Below are 22,236 nucleotides of genomic sequence, written 5' to 3'. Positions count from 1 at the left end.
GCACAGCAATTTTTGCACATTAATTATAATAGATTCTATATATATATATATTTATCATGATACAAGTTGAATTTATGTCCAATCAGGTATCGGCAAGGTGTCTGTGAGCAGTCCTTGCAGGGTCCGCAGCCATTCGTTTTCAATGGGCCTCGGGGAGTTGGTCAGAGGAGCGTATAACTGCAGACATTGAGGAGATTGGGTGCCGGGGGAGCGACAGGAGAAGATGGGATGAGACAGAGATTGTTTACATGCCACAGAGCTTATCCAGGCAGCAGATGGAGGAGATGGGGAGTGGAGTGCTGGGGAGGAATCAGAGGTGATTGGCATGCAATGACAGGGCTCCCTTCTACCTCATTTCTGCATCAATGTCCTGGCTCCCCCCGCTGCAAATGCTGCTGAGTGGCTGTGTCTGCACACATGTACTAAGTGGAACTTTATGTTACTGTGGCTGGATTACTTTGATATCTCACAATGTATGTATCTTCCCCCCCAGGTAACTTTTCATGTGGGTCTGCTAATTATAGAATCTGTCCTGTTATTGCTTTGTGTCTATGGTGTTCATGCTCACATCAAATCTTCCTTCATGCTGCTTGCTGCTATGCTTATAATCAATCCAGTCTTTTGATCACTAGAGTGCTGCACACACATTCCAGCAAGAATACAGAATTCCTAATATCAAGTCTGAATGACATCACTGTGATTGCCCAATGCCTAGGGAGGGGACTGTGGTTCTTATAGATTGCTGCATTTTACCAATTTTCCATGCACATTTTCTGTCAATCTGGATATCAGCTTTTGCTACTATCACTTTATGCTGATTATTCACTTTTTTCTGTTGGTATCTATGAGGACCCTGCTCTAAATGGGGATCTTTAGGGACTCTGGCCTGCTCTAAAGGGGATCTATGGGGACTCTGCTCTAAGGGGGGGGGGGTCTATGGGGACCCTGGCCTTCTCCAAAGGGGGATCTATGGAAGCCCTGACCTGCTCTAAAGGGAGATCAATGGTGACCCTATTCTAAAAGGGCATCTATAGGGACTCTGGCCTGCTCTACAGGGGGGGATCTATGAGGACCCTTCTCTAAAGACACATGCTGCTGTGAGCGAAGCTTCAGCCATATGAATGCCATCAAAACCTCTACAAGAAATCATCTTGAGAACTGTTGTGTTGACACGTTTGCGTATTACTACTTCATCCATTTCTACAAAGCACTCTGATGCTGTGTCTCAATACAACCGAAAAATATAAAAAGGTAAAGATTTTGACATTATACCACAAGCTGTCTTTATATAAACGTTACTTTAAACTTATTTGTGCTTGTAGAACTAGGCCAGAGAGTAGACAGTGTTTTTTGATGGCTTTAATTTGAACTGTACCTTGGTGTTCTTCACTAAGGTCTGTACTTTGGAAAATGTCCGCCACAGCCCTTGTCCGTGCCTATTCCTGTGTCCAATGCACTTTTATTGTGTTTATCACGAGTGTGATGTTTAACACCTTTCAAAGTTCGGTATCCCTTCCCTCCAAGATGATTTTGAAGAAACTACTGAAGCACTTGTCGGCCTCTAAATGTCTGAGCCTAATTGAAACAATGTCTGCATGCATAGCTCTAGTGCCATGGGCCCAACTGGCATTTAAGACATTTTCAAGTGAGGTTCCTGTCACATTGGATGAAACTTGACCTCATTCAAGTGATCAAAATATTGCCAATCATGCAGAAGAGCCTTGTCTGGTGGTCAAGGGTAGAGACACAATTAAAGTCTCACCCGCTAGGTCCTACCTAATGGACCATACATGTTAAAGACACCAGCTTGATAGGCTTTGGCGCATACAGAAAAGAGTCCAGGATACAGGGACAATGAAAGTTCAGTACTAAGGGAATTTTATCCAATTCCTGGCATGAACACCACTGTCTTCTCAGATCAACAGCCAACCAGTTCTATTCCATATGGACAACAGATATACAGTTTGGTACACTGAGAGGCAGGGGGTGCACAACTTTTACCTCTTAAAGGACGTAGAACCACAAATAGACCTACAGTATTTGCATCAGCAACCAACAACAAATTGCTGAGGCTTATCGCGCGTCTTCCTTACCTCCTGGCAGAGGGTATGGATTCCTTTTCATGTCCATAGAATTGCATTCAGGCCTATGCCTTCCTTCCCCCTTCTCTTATGATGAAGTTCCACATGAGGTTGTTGATGGAGCCAATAGTGGTCTTAGTCATTCTTCGATATTGGCCATGGTGGCCTTGGTTGCCATTAGAGCTGTACTTCAGCTCTTGCCCATCTGTCCTTTTCCACATTTCCTCACAGAGAGCTCTCTTAAAGTTCAAATATTTTAAATCTCAGTGGTAACATATGAAATGGGCAGATAACCGGCTGCTTGTGCAGCTCCTTAGGGATATAATGAAGATTAGGCCCCCTTATAGGTGCCCTTTCCCGCATTGGGACCTGACATTGGTACTGGAGATTTTGCAAAACATCATTTCACTATAGCAGAATAATGCTCACTATGGGATATATTGCGCAAAACAACTTTTCTGAAAGCCATCACATGAGGCAGAGAGATGCTAAAGCTGCAGACCCTTCGTTCAGGTGAAAAATACAGTTCTGTGCTTCATGGAGGGCTTTTTTTTCCGAAGTTGAAATGGTTTTTCCACCTGGCCAGCACATGGGTTCTCCCCAACCTTTTTAGATCCACAAACTGGCTCTCTGCATGTGTTGAGTATATCTATAGTACTCAGAGCCTACTTGCCAGCCACAGCACTTTTTAGAACATCAGTTTTTTATTTTATCATTTTCAGAGAGGAAACCTCCTCCAGTACCCTAGCTTCCCGGATAATGAAAACCACACATAAAGCGTACAGGTCGAAGGGCATGGAGCCCCTTTCAAGGGTGAGGGCCCATTGCACCAGAGCAGTGGATGGCATCTTGGGCAGCCTGGTCCTGGGTCTCCATTAAAACCATTTGTAGAGCAGCTATCTAGTTGATCCAGGCACCTTGACAACAAGTAATCTTTGTAAGACTGTTCAGTTGGCATTGTATTTTCCTAATTAAAGCTTTTCTATTAAACATCAACACACCAAGTTATTTGTCAAAGGTATGCTGCCATGGAGGCCCCAGCAAAATAGAGAATTGTACCAATACTTACCATAATTGTCCATTCCTGGTGTCTATCCACGGCAGCACATGCACCCACCATCATTATTAGATATTTACATAGAATGCTGGGAGCAGCCTGGTCTTTTCTTTAAAAGGCTATTCACCAGACCTGAGGGAGAAGTCATAGGCAAAGCTATGTCACATGTATGCTTGCATGGATAGGCATCAGGAAAAAAAATTGCAGTAAGTTACATAGTAGGTGAGGTTGAAAAAAGACACAAGTCCATCAAGTCCAACCTATGTGTGTAATTATGTGTCAGTATTACATTATATATCCCTGTATGTTGCGGTCATTCAGGTGCTTATCTAATAGTTTCTTGAAGCTATCGATACTCCCCGCTGAGACCACTGCCTGTGGAAGGGAATTCCACATCCTTGCTGCTCTTACAGTAAAGAACCCTCTACGTAGTTTAAGGTTAGACCTCTTTTCTTCTAATTATAATGAGTGGCCGCGAGTCTTGTTAAACTCTCTTCTGCAAAAAAGTTTTATTTCTATTGTAGGGTCACCAGTACGGTATTTGTATATCGAAATCATATCCCCTCTCAAGCGTCTCTTCTCCAGAGAGAATAAGTTCAGTGCTCGCAACCTTTCCACATAACTAAGATCCTCCAGACCCTTAGTTTTGTTGCCCTTCTTTGTGCTCGCTCCATTTCCAGTACATCCTTCCTGAGGACTGGTGCCCAGAACTGGACAGCATACTCCAGGTGCGGCCGGACCAGAGTCTTGTAGAGTGGGAGAATTATCGTTTTATCTCTGGAGTTGATCCCCTTTTTAATGCATGCCAATATTCTTTAAGTATGGATTTCTTTACATGTGCTATGTCCCTAAGCACAAAATATTAACCTTAGCATGTGATATCAAGCCTACTACAAATAGTGCAAACAAAAAAATCACTGAAGAATTCAATAAATTAAATTGTTCTCGAAAAAAATCTTCATTACAACACTTGTAATAAAAATATTGTGACAACTTCTCCACTCAAAATAAGGTGCTCCACCATATAAGGTACAGGGCCAACCTTACCCTATTCACATGGCCATAAAGACCTATTCAGCCTGGAAGGGGAAGTAAACTCAGTGTACAGTATGTCCTCTTCTCTCACATCCAATTTGGAATCACAAATCCCCAGAAAGACAATAATAAATTGATTCTGCGGCATGTTTATTAAAATCCAACAGTTAAAAACAAGCCAGTCTAATTCACTTACTAATATCTGTGCCCACACCGGCACCAGCTCAATCAGCCTGTGTTCACAGCGTTCAGCCCCGTCACTCTCCCAGAGTCATCATGCGTCTCACCTTCCCCACGGGTTAAAGATCAAAGGCTGAATAGGTCTTTATGGCCATGTGAATCTGGTGAGTGGTTTCCTTTAACATCACGTGGTGGAGCACCTTGCTTTAAGGGTGGAGAAGTTGTCACTGTTAAGTACAAGACATGGTGGATGGGACTAATTTGCATATTTTTTGTTACACAGAAGATTTTTTTGTTTTGTATTAATGGTGGACACTTTGAAGTTTTTATGGACTTTTTGATTTTATATTTTTTTTTTCAAGAACACCTAACCTATTGATTTCTTATGTAATTTTTTGTTTGCAATATTTGTAGTAGGGTTGATATCACATGCTAAGGTTAATATTGTGTACATAAGGATATGGCACATGTAAAATCTGCACAATATTGTATTTATTTTGCACGAGCCGTAGTACCGCCTAACTTTACATAATAAAACCATATAAACATATGAACCGACGAAAACTGCCTCATATAATTAGAAATTATATAGTATAGAAACAAGATCTCAAATATTAACACATTTATTTACACTAAGTTGAGCTTGCATTATGTACTTACCTTAAAAAGAGTGTTCGGTTTTAGGGGTGGGGGGATGGAGTTTAATGACAGCTACACACACTAAAATCAAATTCAAATCACAAAAAAGAGATGAAAGGAAAAGGAAACTCCGGTTATAACTGTTTCTAATGAGATTTGGATCTAAAATACATAGAGCTGGTGTAACTTTAAAGAGCAGTTTTAGGAATTCGGCGCAGTTAAGGGAAGAGAAAGTCAAGTTTTAAAGAGGGAGTCCACCTAAAAAAAAAATATTAAAAGCCAGCAGCTACAAATACTGCAGCTGCTGACTTTTAATAAATGGCCACTTACCTGTCACAGGGTCCAGCGATGTCGGCAGCCGACGCCGAGAACCCGCTCAACTCTCGGCAGCTGCCGCCGCCATCCTAGGTGAGGGAATCAGGAAGTGAAGTGTTGCGGCTTCACTTCCCGGTTCCCTACTGCGCATGCGCGAGTCGCGCTGCGTGTCGTAACTGGTCCCTGCTCTCTCCTGGGAGCTGTGTGTTCCCAGCAGACAGCGCGGTCGGGACGGGAAAAGGCGTAGACTCCCATGGGAGTCTATGCCGGAAGTGGGTGCAGATACCTGTCTTAGACAGGTATCTGCACACCCCTCCCCCCTGAAAGGTGCCAAATGTGACACCGGAGGGGAGGGAGGGTTCCGAAAAGCGGAAGTTCCATTTTTGTGTGGTACTCCGCTTTAAGTTGTTTCTATTTACACTCACCAGCCACGTTATTAGGTATACCTTACTAGTGCAGAGTTGGACCCCTTTTTGCCCACAGAACTACCTTCATCCATCATGGCATAGATTCAGCAAGGTTTTGGAAAGATTCCTCAGAGATTTTGGTCCATATTGACATGATAGCATCATGCAGTTGATCCATTGGCTGCACATCCATGGTGTGAATCTCCCGTTCCACCACATCCCAAAAGGTGCTCTATTGGAGTGACTGGAGGCCATTGGAGTACAGTGAACTCACTGTCATGTTTAAGAAACCAGTTTGAGATGATTTGAGCTTTGCGACACTTTGCATTATCCTGCTGGAAGCAGCCATCAGAAGATGGGTACACAGTAGTCATAAAGGTATGGACATGGTCAGCCACAATACTCAGGTAGGCCATGGCATTTAAACTATGCTCAATTGGTACTAAGGGGCCCAAAGTGTGCCAAGAAAATATCCCCCCACACCATTACACAACCACCGTCCTCAACTGTTGATACAAGGCAGGATGGATCTATGCTTTCATGTTGTTTATGCCAAATTTTTTACCCTAGCTCACCTGCTTCAAGGGTCGATGTGTTGTGCATTCAGAGATGGTACTCTGCATACGTTGGTTGTATCGAGTGGTTATATGTTACTGTTGCCTCCATCATTTCAACCAGGAATTTTCTTCTACGCAACTGTTGCTCACTGGATATTTTCTGTTGATCCTGCCTTGTATCAACAGTTGAGGACGGTGGTTGTGTAATGGTGTCTTCAGCAAACTGTTTGCAGGCTTTATTGTGCATCATCTTTAGAAGAGGCTTCTTTCTGGGACAACAGAAATGCAGACCAATTTAATGCAAAGTGCGGCATTTGGTCTGAGCACTGACAGGCTGACCCCCCCCACCCCTTCAAACTTTGCAGCAATCATAGGTCTATTTCCCATAGACAACCTCTGGATATGATGTGGAGCACGTACACGCAACTTCTTTGGTCGACCATGGCGAGGCCTGTTCTGAGTGGAACCTGTTCTGTTAAACCGCTGTATGGTCTTGGCCACCGTGCTGCAGCTCCGTCTCAGGGCCTTAGCAATCTTCTTATAGCCTAGGCCATCTTTATGTAGAGCAACAATTCTTTTTTTCAGATCCTCAGAGAGTTCTTTGCCATGAGGTGCCATGTTGAACTTCCAGTGACCAGTATGAGAGCAGTAACACCAAATTTAACACACATGCTCCCCATTGACACCTGAGACTTTGGGGGTTATTTACGAAAGGCAAATCCACTTTCCGCTGCAAGTGCACTTGGAAGTGCAGTCACTGTATATCTGAGGGGAAGCTCTGCCGATTTTATCATCGAATCATGTGCAAGCCAAAATGCTGTTTTTTTTATTTTCCTTGCATGCCCCCCTTAGATCTACAGAGACTGCACTTCCAAGTACACTTGTAGGGCAAAGTGGTTTTGCCTTTTGTAAATAACCCCCCTTGTAACACTAACGAGTCACATGACACCAGGGAGGGAAAAGGGCTAAATTGGGCCCAATTTGGACTTTTTCACTTAGGGGTGTACTCACTTTTGTTGCCAGTGGTTTAGACATTAATGGCTGTGTGTCGAGTTCCTTTGAGGAGACAGCAAATTTAAACTGTTATACAAGCTGTACACTCACTACTTTACATTGTAGCAAATTGTCATTTATTCAGTGTTGTAACATGAATAGATAAAAAATTTAGAAAAACGTGTTGGTGTACTCACTTTTGTGAGATACTGTATATACGTGATCAGGTATCACCTCCAGCAGGTCCCGCATACTCGATGTCTGCTGGCACCCGCTGATCGTTCGGTACACAGGGAGAACGCACAATCTGCCTATGTAAACAAGGCAGATCGCCATTCTCTCAATAAGCAAGGCATGGAATCCTGTGTTCCTGCAAAGCAAGGACACGGATCTATGCCTTTTTCTAGTAAAACACCTCCCACACAACAGTGTGTTAAAAAAAAACAAAAACAAACAGCTAGGCACACAGTTAACCCTTTGTCAGACCCTGATGTTAACCTCTTGCCAGCCAGTCTCATTAGTACAGTGACTGTGCATATTTTTAGCACTGGTTCCCAAAAGTGTCAGTGTCCAATTTGTCCATCGCAATATCACAGTCTCATTATATGTCGCTGATCACCACCATTACTAGTAAAAAATAAATAAATATTCTATGCATGCGTATAGGGATTTGTAGCAGAAAATATGTAGCAGAATACATATTGGCCTAAATTGATGAAGAAATTAATTGATTGATTTTTTTACTTTTTTCTTATTGGGTATGTTTAATAGCAGAACGTTAAAAAATATTGTTTTTTGTTTAACATCACCATTCTTTTTTGTTTGTTTATAGCACAAAAAATATAAAAAAAAAAAAAAAAAAAAAAACCAGAGGTGATCAAATACTACCAAAAGAAAGCTATTTGTGTGAGGGGAAAAAAAAACCAAAAAAACAAAAGCAGGACCAATTGCATTTGGGTTCAGCATTGCGCAATTGTCAAAGTAACGCAGTGCCGGATTGCAAAAAAATGGCCTGGTCAGGAAGGGGGGTAAATCTTCCAGAGCTTGATATATGAAATATACACACACACAGGCCACTTTATTAGATACACTTGTTCAATTGCTTGGTAACACAAAGTACTAATCAGCTAATCGCATGGCAGCAACTCACTGCATTTAGGACATGGTTAAGACAACTTGCTGAAGTTCAAACCGACCATCAGAATGGGGAAGAAAGGGGCTTTAAGAGACTTTGAATGTGGCATGGTTGTTGGTGCCTGACAGGTTGGTCTATTTCAAAAACTGCTGATCTACTAGGATTTTCATGCACAACCATCTCTAGGGTTTACAGAGAATGGTTCTAAAAAGAGAAAATATCCAGTGAGCGGCAGTTGTGTGGACAAAAATGCCTCGTTGAGGTCAGAGGAGAATGTGCAGACTGGTTCGAGATGATAGAAAGGAAAGAGTAACTCAAATAACCACTCAATACAACCAAGGTATGCAGAATACCATCTCTGAATGCACAACACATCGAACCTTGAAGAAGATGGGCTTCAGCAGCAGAAGACCACACCGGGTGCCACTCCTGTCAGCTAAGAACAGGAAACTGAGGCTACAGGCTCACCAAAATTGGACAAAAGAAGATTGGAAAAATATTGCCTGGTCTGATGAGTCTCGATTTCAGCTGCAACATTCAGATTGTAGGGTCAGAATTTGGCGTAAACAACATGAAAGCATGGATCCATCCTGCCTTGTTTCAATGGTTCAGGCTAGTGCTGGTGGTATAAAAGTGTGTGGGATATTTTCTTGGCACACTTTGGGCCTCTTAGTACCAACTGAGCATCGTTTAAAAGGCCACGGCCTACCTGAGTATTGCTGCTGACCGTGTCCATCCCTTTATGATTACAGTGTACCCATCTTCTGATGGCTACTTCCAGCAGGACAATGCACCATGTCACAAAGCTCAAATCTCAAAATGGTTTCTTGAACATTACAATAAGTTCACTGCACTCCAATGGCCTCCACAGTCACCAGATCTCAATCCAATAGTGCACCTTTGGGATGTGGCGGAACGGGAGATTTGCATCATGGATGTGCAGCAACTGCATGATGCCATCGTCAATATGGACTAAAATCTGAGGAATGTTTCCAACACATTGTTGAATCTGTGTCACAAAGGATTAAGGCAGTTCTGAAGGCAAAAGGGGGCCCAAGCAAGTGCTAGCAATGTGTACCCAATAAAGTGGCCGGTGAGAGTATATAGTCAGGGCCGTCTTTAATATTGATTGGACCCTGGGCAAACATTTTCTTGGGCCCTCCCAAATCCACTTGTCAACTATTTTCAGGCAGTGTAGGCTCAAGGGGCAGCTGCTTTGGGCCCCACAACAATGACTGAGCCCGGGGCAGCTGCAACCTTTTGCCCTGTCTTAAAGAGAGCCCTGTATATAGTGTGTGAAAATATATATATATACACACACTGAGGGAAAAAAGTAATTGATCCCCTGCTGTTTGTTTTGTTTGTTTGCCCACTGACAAAGACTATCAGTCTATAATTTTAATGGTAGGTTTATTTTAACAGGGAGAGACAAAATAACAACAAAAATACCCATAAAAACGCATTTAAAAAAAGTTATGAATTGATTTGCATCTTAATGAGTGAAATAAGTATTTGACCCCTTTGCAAAACACAACTTAGTACTTGGTGGCAAAACCCTTGTTGGCAATCACAGTAGTCAGATGTTTCTTCAAGTTGGCCACCAGGTTTGCACACAACTCAGGAGGGATTTTGTCCCACTCCTCTTTGCAGATCCTCTCCAAGTCATTAAGGTTTCGAGGCTGACGTTTGGAAACTCAAACCTTCAACTCCCTCCACATATTTTCTATGGGATTAAGGTCTGGACACTGGCTAGGCTACTTTAATGCTTCTTCTTCAGCCACGTATTTGTTGCCTTGGCCGTGTGTTTTGGGTCATTGTCATGCTGGAATACCCATCCATGACCCATTTTCATTGCCCTGGCTGAGGGAAGGAAGATCTCACCCAAGATTTGACGGTACATGGCCCCGTCCGTTGTCCCTTTGATGCGGTGAAGTTGTCCTGTCCCCTTAGCAGAAAAACACCCACAAAGCATATTGTTTCCACCTTCATGTTTGATGGTGGTGATGGTGTTCTTGAGTTCATAGGCAGCATTCCTCCTCCAAACACAGCGAGTTGAGTTGATGCCAAAGAGCTGGATTTTGATCTCATTTCACTTTCACCCAGTTCTCCTCTGAATCATTCAGATGTTCATTAGCAAACTTCAGACAGGCCTGTACATGTGCTTTCTTGAGCAGGGGGACCTTGCCGGTGCTGCAGGATTTTCAGTCCTTCACGGCATAGTGCGTTGCAAATTGTTTTCTTGGTGACTATGGTCCCAGCTGCCTTGAGATCATTGACCAGATTCTCCCGTGTAGTTCTGGGCTGATTCCCCACCATCCTCATGATCATTGAAGCTCCACGAGGTGAGATCTTGTATGGAGCCCCAGGCTGAGGGAGATTGACAGTTATTTTGTGTTTCTTCCATTTGTGAACAATCGCATCAACTGTTGTCACCCTCTCACCAAGCTGCTTGGCGATGGTCTTGTAGCCCATTCCAGTCTTGCGTAGGTCTACAATCTTGTCCCTGACATCCTTGGACATGGTGGAGAGGTTGGAATCTGATTGGTTGATTCTGTGGACAGATGAATTTTATACAGGTATCGCAAGCTTCGGCGCTGTGATTGTCTGGAGCAGCAATGATGTCACTCTTGCGCATAAGCCGCCGGTAACAGCATACTAACGCAACATCTTCAGTGCGCATGTGCCGATGACGTCGGCACATGCAGATACAGGGGATATCGCCTAAACCGTGCAGGTTTAAAAAATATGCAGGGTAGCTACAGGTAAGCCTTATTATAGGTTTACCTGTAGTAAAAACTGGTTGTAAAGGGTTTACAACCACTTTAAGAGAGTGTTCCTAATCTCAGCTGGTTACCTGTATAGAAGACACTTTGGAGCCAGAAATCTTGCTGATTGATAGGGGATCAAATACTTATTTCACTCATTAAAAAGCAAATCAATTTATAACTTTTTTGAAATGCATGTTTCTGGATATTTTTTTTTTTTGTCTCTCACTGGTAAAATAAACGTACCATTAAAATCGTAGATTGATCATTTCTTTGTCAGTGGGCAAACGTATAAAATCAGCAGAGGATATATACATCTCCATATCGTTGTCGGGAAGCAGTGATACTGACATTATGGCTGCAGTATTGGTCATGGTATCAAAATCTGCCAGCATTGGGCTTTCATGTAGAAGTGATCCGAGTGACTCTACAGCTGCCAGATAACTTCTACAGGGTGCGGAAAGGGGCCCCCTTCTCCTGCCACCATTCTGGGGCTGTCTGATGCAATTGGAGACCTATCAGATCAGCTGCAGGTAGTGGAGTGTCAGGTATAGCCATACCTACTACCCCTCCTCTGTGATGTCAGAAAGCAGAAGCAACAAGGATTTTGTCAATTCGCTTCCCCGGTCAGAACACAATAGCTCAGCACACTTGGATTAACAAAAAATGCTCACGGTCTAGCTGTACAAAACGTCAAGTCAGAACACCTAATTTCCATACTTGATCCATCACAGTAACCTGGAAAATATTGAAGCTACTAGATCAGCATGACAGGAAGGCTCTGTTAACATTTTCACAAGGAAAAAAGGCCAGGGAAAAAAAAAAGTTCAGTGATAGCAGTCGGCTTTTGGCCCAGGATTCTTTAAATATGCATCCTGGAGACCATCTGCAGGTGGAAAGGGCTTGCGATCGCTGGCTGAGAAAGAGGAAAGCCCAGCAGAGAGCACAGAAGTGACCAGACCTTTTATTTAAAGAAAATCAGCACTGAGAGAAATATGAAAAATCGGTCATTGCTGACCTGCTTCTGATCATGCTAGTTACCTGGCCAACCATGGCCTCATTACTTATTGAGTCACTGACCCAGTAGCAGCAAACAGCCAGTAAAGTCAAAGCAATCGCAGAACTCCTGATCTGCATACTAGTATAAGGTCACACATTCAAATTATGGAAGCCATAACAGCCCTACAACTAACCTTTTCCAAAGAAATGCAGCAATGACAGCTTGCTTTTTCCATAGAGGTTTCCTTCAAGAACAATGAAACAAATTGGTTGTTATATTTAAGAGCAACGCCAGTGTCCAGTCTCACTGTATCTGTCACTTAAATACTGGAAAAGCCAGTAATAAATCATAAGACTTCATACAAGGCTATAATGCAGTCTCTGCACTTTTAGATGGCAGTAAAGATCTGAATGGTTCTAGAACAACATTACACAAAGAATGCCAAAGGTCAAACCAGGCTGAAAATGCAATCATCTTCTGGAAAGCTTCTGATATCCCAAAACTAGGTTAGGTCTCATTCAGTGTTTATTTGGCACAGCCCTTGCTGGCAAGGCAAGCTGTATTCTACAGAGTACCACAGAGTCGTCTCTCACTGACACCATTACATTGTTTTTCTACCCATTAACCACAGATAAATGACCTACATATTGTGCCTACAAAAGCCTCATTTTTCTTTTGCCCCTTTTGTTGCTACGACTTCTCATTCTCCCTCTGCAGACCCTTTGTTTTCTAAAGAGCTCTCAGGTTAGCAAGGTTGGGAAGAGAAAGAGTGGTGTCATTGTTTATCAAGGTAGCAAAGCTGGTATATTCAAAGCAACTCCATTTGTGTCCCTTCCCCCCACACTGCTGTGCAGCGGTTTTCTCGAAAGCTTTTTTTCCTCTTTCGTTCCTCCCTCCCCCATCAACCGTCTTGAAAAATATCAAAGAAGGATGTACAAAAGCCATAATACTGTATTTGCTTCTATTGTGAATACAAAATATAAAGTGGTGTACACCAGTTCTGATTTGGTTTCCCTAGACACTTCTACGTTATCTCTAATTACATCACTGCATCTCATGGATCACTTTTATTAAAAGCATCATTACTACTGTTGGCAGCAATTTACAGTTTATCTTACATGATAGCAGTTTTCCAAAAAAAAAAAAAGAAAAAAAAAAGAAAAAGAAAAAAAGAAAGAAACACAAAAAAAGAGAAAAGGAAAAAAAAAAAAAAAAAAAACACAAACATTTACAAAGTCATGTCTGTAAACTTCAAGGCTAGTTTAGAGTTGAGGTAATGCTGTTTAGCTTTGTGGCTAACGTAACAAAGTCCATCCTTTAAATTAAAAATAAAAAGGAGAAAAAAAAAAAAAACAAAACAAAAAAGGTACCTGATTTTAAATTTTATGTTTCGACCAGTGCATTATAAAACCATGAGACGACTTAACTGTAGTTTTGTCCTGTAATGACTTCCGCAGTGAGTGTGTTCAAAATAGTAAAAAAAAAAAAAAAAGTATACAGGATAGCGTTTCACATTCAACAGCTGCCTTGTATTGCTGTGCCTCCAGATTGAGACGTTCTAGGTTGTGGAGATTGTCTGAAATGGTTGTGTGTGTGGAACCCTCATATACAGTCAAAAAAAATTGATATGTAGAAAAGAAAAAAAAATTATCTTGACCTTCACAGCAAAAAGAAATAAAAAAAAAAAAAAAAAAAAAAAAAAAAGATAAATAACTTCATAATTCCTTAAAGCAGCCTGTCCTTCGTTTTTGCACCATGATTTCAAACAAAATTGCTGCTTTCATAATACCAACGGTAAAAAAATAATAATAATAAAAATAAAGAGCTGCAGAGCATTATGTCAATTTCCTTTAGAAAAAAAAAATCCATTCTCCAAAACTTTTTCCTAGAAATTATAAATAATGCACTGCACAATACTTAATGACCAAAATACCTTTTTTGACACATCCGTGTGACATGACTTGGACTTTTTCCTTTTTTTGTTTTTGCTACACTATTTTACAGAACAGCTTATAAAAACTATGGACATTTACTGTGAGTGTAAACAGTAGGACTACCACTTGAAAAAGTTTAGAACACTGTAACTGAGACCGTTTAATTGTCCTTGACGTTCTCCTCCCCGCCTTCGGGTGAGTCCAATTCTTCTTCGTGTGCTATGTCATCTTCCAAAACGGATGAGTCTGCTGTTTTGTCCATGGTCTCATCTGCATCGCTGGCTTCCTGGTTCTCTGCTTCCCCTTTGTCAGTGGCCTTTTCCTCACTAGAGCTTACAGTACTCTGAAGTCCAGCTAGTGATGGAAAACCAGGCAGTGTCAGTCCCCCTAGCCCAGGAGGTAGAAACATGGAGGGGTAGAAAAGGCCTGGAGCCATGGTGGACAGTAGGAAAGGGCTGAAGGCCAGAGAATTTGCAGCCAATCCAGCTGCAGTAGTAGCAGCACCAACAGAGTCAGTAGCAGAAACAGTGTCTGTAGTTTTCTCAGAGTCTTTGCCATCCTCATCAGTGTCCGTCTTTTTCTCATCAGACTTTGAAGTGCCATCTTCAGTTTCTCCTTGACCTGAAGATGTAGTAGTATTACCACCACTGCTAGCTGCTAAGGGGTGATTTAATAGCCCGCTAAGCCCAAACATGTTAGGTAGACCTGGCAGCATCAGAGGCAGCATGGCAGCAGTATTTTTACCATCCCCTCCAGTGGCAGCAGCTGTTGCAAGGCCTGAAGGGAACCCCATAAGACCGGCAAGCTGGAGAGACTGCAGGTTCTGAAGATTCTGAAGACTAGCAAGATCCATTCCAGCAAAGAGGCTATTCATCAGCAGTGGATTGATTCCAGATGTCGAAGCTGCAGCAGCGGCAGCAGCTGCTGCCGCTGCTTTGGCAATTTCACTTTTTGGCCTTCTCCCTCTTCGGCTGGCTCCCTCCTCCCTTATAACAGGTCCAGTGAGAAGACGATCAAACATGGACTCCGGTACAAAACCCTAACAAACAAAAAGGATACTGTCATTGTGTACAAAATCACACAAATGCAAATTACTTAAATGGGCTTTCAAATACATAACAATTTGGTCTATATACAAAGGATATAGTGGCACTCATTGACAAGGTTAAAACCCAATTCCAACTAAATCTTAAGTTATGGACAGACTGAAAGGATTAGAACACCTTTCAACTTTTCACTGCTGCCTGGGTCCCCATTTGGGAGAATTCCACACACACCTCCTATTTAACATATGTTAGACAAGACAGGAAGTGAGGGCCAAGCTCATTTGAAAGACAGAAAGCAGTAAAATCTTAAGTTTAGAAAACTGAAGAAAGCAGTGATGCACAGCCCATGCCAAATAGGGAACCATTTTCTCAGGATGGTCTTCTTCTGGTGGAGTGAGTCTACAGATAAACATTGCCACGTTGCTTTAGTAATTTACCATTAACCTAAAATAGCTGATATCAAATGTGTCGAGGCAGGTAGCAAAATCTGATGACAAACACTAGGGTTCACCAGGTTCAAGCATTTGAACACTTAAAATGGAATCCCATTAGCAGTGAGCAGAGCAATTTTTTAAATCGCGTCTCAGAAGAAAAATAAAACTGTGGCATGACAACATTAATTGATCAGAATGTGATCGTTCACCTCTTTATATACAGGCACCTTAATGGTTAAATAGGACATAGTTGGTTTAAGATCTCCCATCATTATTTGTAAGCAAAAAATATGCACAGTAGTCAACTCTGGAAATGTCAACTGACCAGAAAGACAGATTTACTAGGATTCACCATTACTGTAGCAGGTCTTTAAATACCAAATCAAGTTCTAGAGATTTTATATATTTAGAAAATAGCTTTGAGCTGAACAAAGACTAGGGAGAAAGCTGCGCCTTTACAAAATTGCTCCTAAGACAGTTTGATGCACTGAGCATTCTGTGACACTTGATAATACTTACAGACTGCTTAACTATGTCTGTCCAGTCTGGAGCAACAGCAAATTCAGGGTTTTCTTCTAGCCAACGCGGAAGATCCCTCATTGGAGGAGCCATCGCTCCACCCATCTAAAAAAAAACAAAACAAAAAAAAAAAAAACAAAAAAACAAGTACTGTTAATATTTAAAGCGATTGTAAATGCCTTTATTAATAAAAAAAAAAAAAAAAAAAAAAAAAAAGAAGAAACCAGTTTATAATAGGTATATACCCCAAACCTCCTCTTCTTGGGTCCCCCGCTTCTCCTTTCTGGCAAGTGCGCCCATAGGAGGCGGCTTCCTATGGGGGCACCCATACGGGCTTGCTCCTGGGCCTCGCTGTGACAGAGGCAGCTGGCCCTTAGCACCGCCCACCCTTCCCCCAAGCTCCCTCATCACTGGTTTTGATTGACGCCAGCTGCCACAGCTTAGCCTGCGAGACCAAGTAGTGCAGGGAGAGAGCCGCTGCAGACAAGCACAGTGCAGGATCGAATGAGGGCTCGGGTAAGTGTAAGAGGGGAGTGAGGAGGATACTACTACTACCTAAAACATTTATCTTTTTATCTTAATGCAAGAAATGTATTAAGGTAAAAAAATGTTTAGGCTTTATAACCACTTTAAGCATAAATGCATAATATATTTAAAATAATGCCAATAATACTGCCAACAAGCAGCTAAGAGCTTTGGTTTCATTTAACTTACAACGAGTACATATAGAAAGTGTTGCTTTTCACTTCTGTACAGTGGAAGTATGCATAATACCTTGTGTAACTAGTGACGTTATTACAGCAAAAGGAATATGGTGCATATAGTGCTTTAAATACTGGTGGGCAGTGCAAACTGTCTACCTTTATTTTACATTGCTGACTGGAACACCAGCTAAAATTATCTAATTACTGCAAACATAAAACTTGCATAGATATAAAAAAATAAATAAAACAGAATGCTAGTAAAATTATTTTTTTATGTCCCAGTTCAAAATTCCTTAGATGCTCAACAATTATTTTTACAGTGCTTAAAATATTTAAAAATACGGTAACACTAGCCTAATTCTTGTTAAAAAAAAAAAAAAAAACGTTTTCTTCAGGACTCTGAAAAGGTTACCTTTTTGCCATTGCGCTTATTCACTACAGGCACTCTTTCATCTCCCGTTAATGTGTTAATATCCAGCTTGTTAGGATTCCGGCATCTGTGACGCTTCTGTTTAGGTTTTTGAAATGGGGAGAACAACATATCCGCGCTCTTCTGTTAGATGAAGAATGTTTTTGGTCAAAACTGGCTTATGTATTTATTACATATACACAAAAGGAAAATGTTCTCCTGTTCATTGTACTTACTGGTACATAACTTGGCATATCGACAGTGTAAGTAGGATGCAGTTTCAACCATTCAACCAAGTCCTTATTTTTGGGAGCATCCTCCCCAACTAGTCTGGTCCCATCCTCCAGGTTAATGACGGGGATCCGGGTCTCTGGCTCCAGCTGCCCGGGAGATGGAATGTTTCTTGCTGGTGGCGTTTCAATATCATCCTCATATGCTTTGGTCACATCGGTATCTTCCTATAGAGACAAAAGCAGAGCGATGATGCCAAGTAATCCTTATGAACAAAAAAAATTACATTACAGATAGATTATATATAAATATTTACAAACCATCTTTTTGGTCCACTGAGAACTCTGGACCCCAATTTTAAACAGCACCTAAACCAAAACCTTTTTAGCTTTGCATAGCATGGTCATGGATTAGAATGTATATAAAGGGGGGAAATTGGGACTTTAAATGAGGTATATGGTCTTTCAAATGAGCATACACTTCCATCCCTGTTAATCGCTAAGAAAAGGGGGAAATTTAGGACTTTGAGTGAGATGTGTGTTGGACAAAGACAAATAAACGGTACCATGCAAAGAAAATGTATTCATATAAACACACATGGGACATGGTACATAGCAGATATGACGAGCTGATGAGCATATAATAGACAATGTGAAAATTCCATTATTGCACAATATATCAAAGCAAAGAAAAGGGTATAATATAAAAGCATGATTGAATAAAAAACTGCATTTAAAAGCTTGACGCGTTTCGTGGATGAAATTCCACTTCTTCAGAAACAAATGCAGAATATAAGATATTCCAAATTACTCCAATAGATTAAATAAGGATGTAGGGGGAGGAGAAAACCAAAACACCCCAAAATTACTTGCATATCAGCTCTAAAAATGGTCATGGGTTGCTAAAATTTGATGGTTGAGGAAAGACGGGAGATATCCCTGCCGGGAGCTGAGGGGGCGGAAAAATGCAGACAGCTAAGGCGGAGAACACCACACTCAAGGGGAGAGATGGAAAGTGTCCATGGTAAGCTGCAAGATGATGCCTGAATACAGCTGCAATCTGTGTGAAATGTAAAATGAATGTAGTCAAAAAAGAATGTAGGGTGTAACTGGGGAAGGGCATAAAGCCTTTAGTGATTGTGAGGAAACAAAGAAGAGTGTGAAAACCACCAACGAACCTCACACCAAGACAACCAAAGAAGGTGGTATGGTACAACACCCTGAAATCACGACAGACCAATCCTGTCCAGGGATTCAAGACTTGTAAAAGTAATGCCGCGTACACACGAGCGGTTTTGCCGTCGGAATAAGCTCTGAAGGTTTTTCCGACGGAATTAAGCTCAAGCTGTCTTGCATACACACGGTCATACCAAATTCCGACCGTCCAGAATGCGGTGACGTACAACACGTATGAAGGGATAGAAGATGGAAGTTCAATAGCCAGTAGCCAATAGCTTCCGTCTCGTACTTGCTTAAGAGCATGTGTCGTTTTTGGTGCGTCGGAACAGCATACAGACGAGCGGGTTTCCCGATAGTAATTAGTTACGTCAGAAAAATGTATAACATGTTCTCTAAGTCCGTCTGAATTTTCGACTGAAAAAGTCTGATGGGGCATACACACGGTCGGAATATATGGATGAAAAGCTCCCATCTGACTTTTTCTGAAGGACATTCCGCTCGTGTGTACGCGGCATAAGAGAGCAGAAAAGTGTAGTGAAAACAACCAGAGGACCAAGGCAAAAGAGAACAAACAAAAAGCAAGGGGTGATATGGTACAATATCCTGAAATCACGACAGACCAATCCTGTCTAGAGATTCAGAGGCTAAATATAGTGGCGAAATTTTTTTTTTTTTTAAATTAAAAAACCCCTATGGGGGGGAGGGGGTTTGCAAGTCAGTGTACCTGGTGATCTCAGTGCTAGTGACATGGCTTCAATGTGTGATCCAGGAAGTGTCCAGCATGAAATGAGAAACTGTGCCTCCTGCAAGACTGCAATATATACCCGCAAAGGCTATTGCACATGAAGCCCCCAGCGTGACATGCTGGGTGTATTTATATGAATAAACTTTCATTGTATCGTACCATTTGTTTTTGCCCAACACACATCTCACTCAAAGTCCCAAATTTCCCCCTTCTCTTAGGGATTAGAATGTATGTCAGTTTTCTACCTTCTGCTTGTGTCCTCACTAGGGAGATTCACCCTTTAATTGTCCTGGTGAGTACTGTCACCAGGACTAAAAGTAGGGAAAAATCCTAAAAATGTTGAAACGTCATGAAAACAGGAATAGTGTCATTATTACACCCAACCAAGAGGAGGGATTTCCATCACTTCCTGTTGTGCGTACAGGACAGGAAGTGAAAAGCTATCTCCCCAATAGGCACAGCTAGGGAAAAAAAGAATATTAATGTGAACAAGACTGCCTGTATTGATCAACACCTAGCCATGACGTTTGCTTACTCCTACATGCAACCATGACCGTATTAAAGATATATATGTCATTTCCAGCAATCATTATTCCCCTCTTGGCTCACTAAGGTAATTACATGGAACATAGCATATCCAGCACCATACCAGGATATAATCCTTTAAGGTGCTTGTATAATTAGATACTCTAGTGCAGGTCTTATTACAGTGTGTGGAGTAATTTTGTTAGAGTAAATGTACACAGTCCAAATTAGCCCTCATGTTTGAATGTTTTAGAAAGTACACTGGAATGGACTTGTCAATGATGTCAGAATAGAAGCAGGTTAGGACAGGCAACAAAGAAAGAAAAACTTTGCAAGGTGTATATATAAAAAGTTAATTAGACCTAAAACGGATGTTTTTTTATTCCAAAGCACAACAGAATAAGAAGGGGCAGCTCTGATCTACTATCCAAAAATACATTCATTTTTCAGTGCAGTCCTTTTTTAGGATTAGATCTGTTTTTTGCTAAAACAGATGACATTTTTTTAACAATATGTTGGTGGTACAGACTAAAAGAAAATAATCCAAAACCAAAGAATATTAAAAGGCAAATAGGACGCAAGAAGCAACAGAATTCATGGAGCAATGCAAAATGTGGAAACAGATTCAAATCTTTGGTATACCTAAAGTCTACACTACCTGGAGAAGCTCTACATAATGTATGTAGGGTTATTTTATTAATTTCGTGCAAATCTGAAGCATGTCATTTTCTTACCGTAGATAAGGAAGTCCGTCTGTTGCTCATGAACAATAGATCAAGACCTTCTACGTTTTTCCTTCTTCCTCTTCTCCTCTTCATTGGAGGCTCTCCATCTATTAGAGAACCATTGAGGAGATGCCTAGTCGGCGTGCAAGAAAGACCTGCCTGCAGTCGCTCCATTTGGGTTTTAAAGGCATCGGAGACAGGGGTGGATGAATTAGGCAAGATAAACTTAGGAGTAAGAGATGAAAAATTTGAGGTAGAACTTGTAGCCTCCCTGGAGGCATTTGATAAATCCACAACTTTCTCTTGTCCATTTTCTGCTCCCATCTGAGATCCACGTAACTGAGCCACCATTTCCATTAGATTCCTCCTCTTTGCAGCTCGTTCTGCTTCAACCTCTATCTTCCGCCTCCTCCGCCTTCGCTGACGAGGTACTGTCAAACTCATAGCGGTTTCCTGAAACCAAAATGCAAACACATCAAGTTAGCGTTTAAAAGGAAAAATAAAATGGTCTTGGGTATGTTTGAAGGATCCCAAGAACTAATCTGAGCATACCTAGTCTAACAAGAACTGAATGGCTGGTTTAAAAAACTTCTGGACAATAGCTATTTTTTAGTGCAAAAGAACACTGTAGCCTATGAATAGCTCATATAATGTACATTAAAGCCCAGGCAAAGCTTAAAGCGGATGTAAACCAGATTCATGAAATTTGAGCTGAGCACAAAATTCTAACAGGACGTGCACTTTCTAAACAGTATATAAAGCTGAAGACAGCAGATCTACATGTAAAACTTATGTAGGAGGATTAGTTTCATCTCTGTGTATCATCTGAGGCTGTTCACTTCACTGGGTATATGGAGGGTTTACATCCACGTTAATATGCAAAAATGAGCAGCAATTCATAAGCAACCAGATTTTTTTTTTTAACAAAATGTAAAACCGGATTGTATACCATGCCTATTTCCCTTTATTACATACTATACCTAATTGTATAAAATATCCCCACCTCATCTCTGGTCTAATGAGGAAATATTGGATACTGGTGAAAACAATATGCCTCCTAAAGTCAAGCTTTCACCTTTGATAAACCAGTAAATGGTCACTATAAACTTAAAAATGACCCTTTAGCTTGCAATGAAATCTATTTAAATATATATTTGATGCTTGAGCTCTGCTCATCTGCCCAGTTCCACAAATATTAACACTAACAGCATGTCACCTGAAAGTCTAATGCAGAGTATTTCCTTCAAAACACGGTAATTTAGGCATTACTCATTCATGCTTGGCAACAGCAAGTTATTTGCTTCTGAACACTATGTGCCCATTTACTAAATATAAAGGGAATGTAAATTAAAAAAAAATGTGGGCTGTCATTGCTGGTCTCCTAAAAAATAAAACAAAAAAAAACAAACAAAAACTACTCATTGCCGATTGTCTAGCTTCGATGTGTGAAACAGACCTGGAACAAGCATGCAGCAAATTGAGAAATGACCCACTTCCTTATTTCAATTATTGAAACCAATGCATCATAATGACAACCAGGCAACTAGAATTTTTGAATAAGAGGTCAGCAATAGCTGCCTAAACGTTTTTCATTATGAATTTCCTTAAAAAAAAAAACAAAA

General features: G+C 41.2%; 1 protein-coding gene across 2 annotated transcripts in view; it reads right to left on the bottom strand.

The window, feature by feature from the left end:
• Positions 1-13,097: 13,097 nt before the first annotated feature.
• CHD7 (chromodomain helicase DNA binding protein 7) overlaps positions 13,098-22,236 on the bottom strand; it is a 196,171-nt gene continuing 187,032 nt past the window's right edge. For both annotated transcript variants that reach the window (XM_073631683.1, XM_073631684.1), the window contains exons 34-38: positions 20,624-21,067; positions 17,447-17,668; positions 17,214-17,354; positions 16,098-16,202; positions 13,098-15,137 (exon numbers count right to left, since the gene is read on the bottom strand). In XM_073631683.1, coding sequence (XP_073487784.1) covers positions 14,259-15,137; positions 16,098-16,202; positions 17,214-17,354; positions 17,447-17,668; positions 20,624-21,067 — 1,791 coding nt within the window. In that variant the 3' untranslated portion in view covers positions 13,098-14,258. The remainder of the gene's footprint in view (positions 15,138-16,097; positions 16,203-17,213; positions 17,355-17,446; positions 17,669-20,623; positions 21,068-22,236) is intronic.

Source organism: Aquarana catesbeiana, linkage group LG05, assembly GCF_042186555.1.
Source record: "Aquarana catesbeiana isolate 2022-GZ linkage group LG05, ASM4218655v1, whole genome shotgun sequence".
NCBI classification, from domain to species: Eukaryota; Metazoa; Chordata; class Amphibia; order Anura; family Ranidae; genus Aquarana; species Aquarana catesbeiana.
The sequence above is the reverse complement of the archived record's forward strand: the minus strand, read 5'-3'. Positions and strand labels throughout refer to the sequence as shown.